Below are 6,882 nucleotides of genomic sequence, written 5' to 3' on the forward strand. Positions count from 1 at the left end.
ATTTTTTTTGGTGTCAGAAGATGGCGCGGTCCAAGAGCCTGTTTCTTTTTACTTTCTTTACAAATTTTTTACTCTCTTTTTCTCTTTCATTTCTCTTTCTTTTTATAATTAAAAATTAAATTAACACAATAAATTTCAAAATTAGAAAAGGCTTTTTCGATTTATTTTCAATGTTTTTAATGTTATTTTAATTGATTTTGGTGATACAATCAAGAGCAGCATTGGCAAAAATATCCAAATTTTGTGTATTCAAGAAAGCTTCAAAGATATCCAGAATCACCCGCAATTGTCTAACACGTTCAATCTGACGCTCCGATAAATCATTAACAGAGTTTTGTTGAGAATTGATGGCAAATCCAGATTCAGGAAGCACAACTCCTCGCAAAGCTGCAAATAATGAGCGCCATCCTGATCTGACATCTTCTCTGGATCCTTCAACAAAACCACAAATTGAACTGACAATCATCTCTTGAATATCGGAATCACATAACTCTAAAAGTAAAATCTTTCGCAAGGAATGAAGAGAGCCTCGTTGAAATGGAAGTAATCTAATTCAGTGTGAATGGTTGAAATAATATCATTGACTGCTGATACAGCTGATTTACAGATAGTAATGTCAAATCTTTGACAATTGGAAGCTTCAATCAAGTGAGGAACCGCAAGTGCCCAACATCTCATGAAATGAATAAGTGGCCGGCCGGATTTACCAATTCGTAAAAGGACATCACAGAAACGAGCGAACAATAAAGTACATGGAGATTTGTTTTTTGCTTTTTTAGAAAGTGCATTAATCTGACGACTAGAGTTTGAAATGAGAGCTTCAAGGAAAGCATTTGAAGTTCAGCCGAGAAGTTGCTTCAGTAAAAAGACGATCCGAGAGGTGAGACAAGCATTCGAGTGATCGTTCCAACAAAGAATCTACCAAAATTCCATCGCCTTTTCTTCCATTCTTTTCGTTTAAAACAGCATTGATACATTGCTCCAAGCATTTGTTAACATCTGACTCAGTTTCCAATCCAAGAAAATTTGAAGATACATCAATCTGACTGAATTCAGGTAGCGGGTCATTTGATTGTTTTCTTGAACGAAGAAGAGAGCTAACAAAGTAAGTCTGCTTTTAAGTGGCTTCTTGGTTCTAGAAGAGAAATATTCATTCTCTAATTCGCTTATAAAGGTACAACTTTGAAACATATAGTCCCAACAAGCCTCACAGTGAGTTCCGATTTGTAATCCAGCAGTTAACATTGATCGAAGACTTAACACCTGAGAAACATGTGGAGAGATTGGAGTCTTTTTTGATTGATTTGATTTTGCGCATTTATTTTCGATCCAAGTTTTTCTTTATCAATTTTCGATAATAGACTGACTAGAATAGAGCGAGATAATAAATGAAAAATACCATTGCACCGAGATTGAAGGCCTAAAGCTATGCAAAGTTTTGAAGCCGTTTGTAGAGTGGCTAGACAGTTGATCATGATGCTCCTTCGCTCAGTATTGTCTTTCTCAGAACCATGATTAAAATCAGAAGAAAAGGAGATTGATTTGAAGAGTTGGCATCACTGGTAAAAATTGATTCCATAATTGAAATGATTGAATCCCAAAATGTATCAAGAACACGTCTTGCAATTATTCGACCAACATTTTGACCATCATTCACTGGATTTGTGAGCTGTAAACTAGTTTGCGTCAATTTACGATAATCTGAAAGCTCATAGCTACCAGGAGTATCACTATCACCATCAATATCTGAAATATAAACAAGATTAGAAACAATTAGGTATTTATTTATACTGATTGCAAGTCTTCTCAAGTAAAAGTATCATTTTTACCTCTGATCATGTTAATTAGAGCAGTATTATTAGACGATGAATACATGTATCCAGAGTCACCTAAAAGATTGTTAGCTAATATCTGCTGATACAGTTCGGCTAACCAAGTTGATGATAGATAGACCAAGACTCCACTATTGTAAATATCATCAATAAATTCCTGTTCAGTAATCGGTGGATTAATCTGCTTCGATTCATTGTAATAGTCTTCTTTTATCAATTTCAGGTTAAGGGATAGAGCAGAGTAAACAGCTAAGTAAACGCCATCTCCATTTATAATTAAGGGGTCACTTGATGATTCGATGATTGTCTTACGTTTTTCCCAAACAGCTGCAAGAATGAAAAAATTAATAATCAGAATCAGAAAATATCAAATGAAAAGAAATAAAAGTGCAGATGCTTACCTTTACAGAAATTGGAAGAAAATTTTTGCAGTGCATTGTCAATTTGAATACTATTTTTCATTGCCAATAATTCGGGTAAAATTTGAGTCAAATCTTTAATTATATCACGGGCGTTTTCACGCTCTTGATTGCTAAGTAAATCGTGACAGTTTAAGATGGTTTGATGGCGTTCATTCTCTTCTCTCACTTCCGAAATAATCTTGCTTCGATATTTAGAAAGTTCATAATCCTGATCATCTTCATTTTTGCCATCAAAAACACTGTCAAGATTCTTGTTCTCAATGATTGAGATTTCATCATTAGCATATTCATCACAGTTGGGCTCATCAAGGGCACATTGAGAACCAAGTAAACTGATAGATTGTTTTAAAGAGGTACCTTCGTCGTTAACAAAAATTTCATCTCCATCTGCTTCATAATCATCGAGTTGACCATCACTCTGAACTTCATCCTGAGAATGGCCCATGATTTCCTTCAGTTTATTTTTGAATGTAGTCATTTTTAGATTATCGTAATCTTCTTGTATCAATGTAGAATCAATAATTCTGCAAAGATAAAGCATAAATTAAATTAATAGAAAAAAATAAAGCAATATTTTTCAACTTACATCTTAATCAAATTTAAATCTTGATTGGTACATGACAACTGGTTTTGTGATTTGATGGTGGTACACAATTTAATAGTGCACTGAGCGTCTTTAAACAACTAGAGAAGATATTAGAAAAGAATGGAGCAAAATTATGAGGAATCATTTCATGATACACAAAAAACAACGAAGAAGCTATGATGTTATACTAGAAATAAGTGAGTTAATAATAAAAGCAGCCTAGCTTTCACATTGAAAGTTTCTGGTTTAAGAGGGAAAAAAGTGCCCCTTTCAATGCGCAGTAAGCTAAAAAAGGAACGATGTCATTTCGAAGCGAGCGCTTTGTTTTGGATTAACTTACAGCAGTTGAATGAATATTTGTGCATGAATTAACGATTCAAATTATCATGTTCAACACTTTCTTCAAATATTACAAATTTTTGAGGAACAAAATATCCTCTCAAAATGAAATTTCATCTGTATGACTCAATTAAGGTAAGGTTGATCTTATATTTCAGGTAACAAGTTGACTTAATTGGAAATATGTTACATTGTTTCCGATTTCACTTATATTAGTCTCTTGGTAAAGCGTTTGATGAATGGAAAGATTAAAGGTTAAAATAGTTTTATAACGTTTCAAAGCTTTGGAGATAGATTGGTCTGAAAAAGTTTGACTGACAATTTGTCTGTGAATTTGTTTGACTAAAAATGTTTATGATTCAATTAAATTTTAAAATAATACATGATAAACTAAAAAGTGAATAAAGGCAACAATCTTCTTTATACTAGTAATTAAGATTAATCCTCAAAACCGGAGATTTTTAGGAATCTCGAGTGAAGTTGATTCCTTAAAATTAAGATCTCAATTTTTTTATTGCAATTGCGAATGTATCTCAATCTACTGCTGACATCTATGTGAGCTACAGGAAAATAATATCTAATGAATTTTTCAACATTTTGGATACAAACACTAGACTCAAGGAGAACTGTAGTTTAAGCGTTTAATTATAAAATGTTGATCAACGAAATTCCCGATGATTGTTTACTCGCCATTTTTGATTATATAAACAACACCTACGATTTAATAAACTGCTATAAGGGTAAGTACCAATCGTGCTTCTTGTGTCATAAAATTCATCTATTTCCCTAGTAAGAAGTTTTATGTCAGACTACATGTAAATGGAAAAACCATTTTGAGTTTACCAGGAGCAGATTTAACTGTATCATAGTTGGTTTGCTTTAAATCATTAAAAGTTGTTTCAATTGTAAAGTGCAGCTCAATTTAATTCAATGTCTTCTTTCTAAAATTAAGATACATTTTCAATCTAACGAGAGTCAATTTTTCGTGACAGACACCCATTCAGTGATGGTTGCAATTTTTTGGGCAAACCTAATCGACGATTTGCTGAATTGACCAGATATATTTTCGCATGAGTCAACTAGCTTCGAACGTTGAGGTTTCAAAATAATAACTTACAACTTACAACTTTGTTAGAATAAAAGTTTCATCTTGTGATTATTGCATGACTAAACCATCTGACTGTTTAGGCGCAGCATTTGAATATTTACACAGATGTTAAGTCTAGTGTTGTATTGTTCCGAACCGATATAATATTGTTGTATCATTAGGTTGGCCGGATACAGTTTAGGGTCGATTTTAATTTTATTGAAATTCATGTGATTATCGCACAGAGATGAATATTGGTACTTAGCATCTTACAATATTCATGCATTTTTCGCAGTTAACAAAAATTGATTATCTCAATTAATTGCTGAGATATTTAAATTTAATCGAAAAATGGGAAAAAATAAAATGCCCTATTCAATAACATTGATTTGAATCAGAAATACAGTTTTGTAAAGGGTCCCCCTTTGGACATTTTTCACTTTTTTAGCGTTTTTTCGCAATTTATTTTTTCCCATTTTTCGTTTAAATATCTCAGCAATTAATTGAGATAATCAATTTTTGTTAACAGCAAAAATGCATGAATATTGTAAGATGCTAAGTACCAATATTCATCTCTGTGCGATAATCACATGAATTTCAATAAAATAAAACTCGACCCTAAACTGTATCCGGCCAACCTAATATTTTTGTTCTCCAGTAACAAGAACAGTACAAAATTTTGCTCCATTCGCAATTCATTCGTCTGAATATGAAATAAGTTTGGTTTTGAAAGGATTATTACTTAATTTAGTAAAATTTAATTACAGTGTGCGTTAAATGGAGCTATTTAATTGATAAGCGGACTAAAAAAACTAAATATTTGATCGGTAAGATTCAAGTTTTATTAATGTTTCATGCTCATTGTAATCCATTTCTTAATCACAGAAATTTATATTTTCAGATCAGTGTGGTTATTCATCTGATGCTGTTTCTTATGAAAACCGACGTTTGATTGATTCAACCTGTCTTAGTGAATTATTTACAAATTTAAAAGTAGGTTGATATTATTAATCCAATTTCTTTTTGCATCTTTAATTAAATATTTAATTTTCTTATTTATTTTATTAACAAAGGTTGTTGAATTGTCTTCTAGTATATACAACAAAGTAGAAGATGCTATTGGATTAGTTAAAAACCAAAAAAATCTGAAAGGATTAATCAATTCTTTTGATGAACCAATTGAAAAATATTGTGATGAACTCGAAATGCTTTCCGGGTATGATTTCAATCTAAACAATTTACGAAAAGGTTCCAGCTTAAAGCAATTGGATGTAGAGGAATATAGTCTAGAGGCTTTGACAAGAGATGCTCATTATTTGCCAAACCTTGAAAGACTAAAGATTCAATTTCATGGTACATGTAATTATGGAAATATTTTGCCCAGAAATGTTCATTTATGAAAATCTATCGTTCAGTTACAGAAAATCGCTACGATGGTCCAGTATTGGAAAAGCTCAAAATACTTGAATTGTCTTACGAATGCTGGGGACGAAAAATTTTTTATGGTTTCCAGTTGATGGATTCATGTCCTAATTTACAAAGTGCACATATTAACATGAATACTGATTCTTGGTTTTTAGATGAAACAATGAAACACAAAAGTTTACAAGATTTAGTTATACAATATGTAAGTATTATTCAGATTTGAAATGTATTTGCTTTTTGGAATATAGAAATTTCTTGAGAATAAAATCAACAAGGTTAGGTTAGGCCAACATGGAAAGGAGCATCTGAGCAAAATTTGTCCATATAAACTAATTGATTTTATATTTATAGGATGGATTGTATGACGAAGGAGAAGACTGGAATAATTTAAAAAGATTGCTTATGAAATATCCGAATCTCAAACATCTTGCGTTGAGGGGTTTTGGAAGTATAAAAGATGAAAATATCCAGCAATTGGTTCACATTTTACCGAATTTAGTGCTATTGAATAGTAGTAGGGAAACATACGCTTCAAGCACAGGAAGTCGGAAATAGGGAAGACTTCCGGTTTCAGTACCAAATCAGCGATTTGTAAAAATTGGTGCAGACATATTCCAGTTAATTTTTTTTTGTGTTTGTGTTGGCTGAGAAACCTAAAAATTTGTGGATAAGCATAAAGTTGATGTTGTACTGACTCACACAAACACACCAACTCTAACACACACTAGATTGAAAAAAAGAAACAAGCAATGAGTTGAGAGTTAAAAGTGATTCAGGAAAAACGCGCGCGCGCGCCGAACTCGCGAGATCATTGTTATCGTTGATCTCCGTGAACCCGCGAGAACAAGGATATCATTGAACTCGCGAGATTAAGGATTTCTATGTTTACGCGAGATCAAAGAAATCAGTTTTTAATGTTTAATCATTTTTTATTATGTTTGCCCGACCGTTTTAAAGGTTTTTAGGTGCAAATCGGATTTGACCACAGTTACAATATGTTGGTTGATATTGTTTAATAAACCAATTCATTTTATCGATTTCATCAGTGACTTCAAGTCTGATGATTGCACCAAACTTTATAATATTTATAACATGGATGTCAAAACCGCTCAAAACATCTTCCGCTTCTGCACTGGCACAGGCAATAGGGCCAACATCCATGAAAAATAACAAATAATTTTGAAGTTCAGC

The 6,882-nt window shown here is 32.4% G+C and overlaps 2 protein-coding genes across 2 annotated transcripts; one reads left to right on the forward strand and one right to left on the reverse strand.

Moving 5' to 3' along the window:
* Positions 1 to 133: 133 nt before the first annotated feature.
* Positions 134 to 3,101, reverse strand: LOC107369759 (brefeldin A-inhibited guanine nucleotide-exchange protein 3-like). The gene is made up of 4 exons (XM_015937738.3): positions 2,841 to 3,101; positions 2,234 to 2,778; positions 1,830 to 2,159; positions 134 to 1,746 (listed from the first exon to the last, which is right to left on the reverse strand). The coding sequence occupies exons 2-4, from the start codon at positions 2,730 to 2,732 to the stop codon at positions 1,472 to 1,474; spliced, it is 1,104 nt and encodes a 367-aa protein (XP_015793224.2). The 5' UTR covers positions 2,733 to 2,778; positions 2,841 to 3,101; the 3' UTR covers positions 134 to 1,471.
* Positions 3,102 to 3,757: 656 nt separating this feature from the next.
* On the forward strand, positions 3,758 to 6,246 carry LOC149094912 (uncharacterized). The gene is made up of 6 exons (XM_089266096.1): positions 3,758 to 3,919; positions 5,034 to 5,093; positions 5,168 to 5,259; positions 5,340 to 5,625; positions 5,682 to 5,893; positions 6,043 to 6,246. The coding sequence occupies exons 1-6, from the start codon at positions 3,832 to 3,834 to the stop codon at positions 6,244 to 6,246; spliced, it is 942 nt and encodes a 313-aa protein (XP_089122222.1). The 5' UTR covers positions 3,758 to 3,831.
* The last annotated feature ends 636 nt before the right edge of the window (positions 6,247 to 6,882 follow it).

Source organism: Tetranychus urticae, chromosome 1, assembly GCF_039701765.1.
Source record: "Tetranychus urticae isolate SD_2017Ah chromosome 1, NJAU_TeUrti_SD_1.0, whole genome shotgun sequence".
Taxonomy (NCBI): Eukaryota; Metazoa; Arthropoda; class Arachnida; order Trombidiformes; family Tetranychidae; genus Tetranychus; species Tetranychus urticae.

What these genes read in the sequence shown, in the direction of transcription:
- LOC107369759 (XM_015937738.3), bottom strand. Translation starts at nt 2,732, where the DNA reads ATGACTACATTCAAAAATAAACTGAAGGAAATCATGGGCCATTCTCAG. An exon ending in TTCTTCCAATTTCTGTAAAG is followed by an intron (nt 2,160 to 2,233) that starts GTAAGCATCTGC and finishes TCATTCTTGCAG; the next exon opens with CTGTTTGGGAAAAACGTAAG. An exon ending in TCTAATTAACATGATCAGAG is followed by an intron (nt 1,747 to 1,829) that starts GTAAAAATGATA and finishes TTTATATTTCAG; the next exon opens with ATATTGATGGTGATAGTGAT.
- LOC149094912 (XM_089266096.1), top strand. Translation starts at nt 3,832, where the DNA reads ATGTTGATCAACGAAATTCCCGATGATTGTTTACTCGCCATTTTTGAT. An exon ending in AAAAACTAAATATTTGATCG is followed by an intron (nt 5,094 to 5,167) that starts GTAAGATTCAAG and finishes TTATATTTTCAG; the next exon opens with ATCAGTGTGGTTATTCATCT. An exon ending in AAGATTTAGTTATACAATAT is followed by an intron (nt 5,894 to 6,042) that starts GTAAGTATTATT and finishes TTATATTTATAG; the next exon opens with GATGGATTGTATGACGAAGG.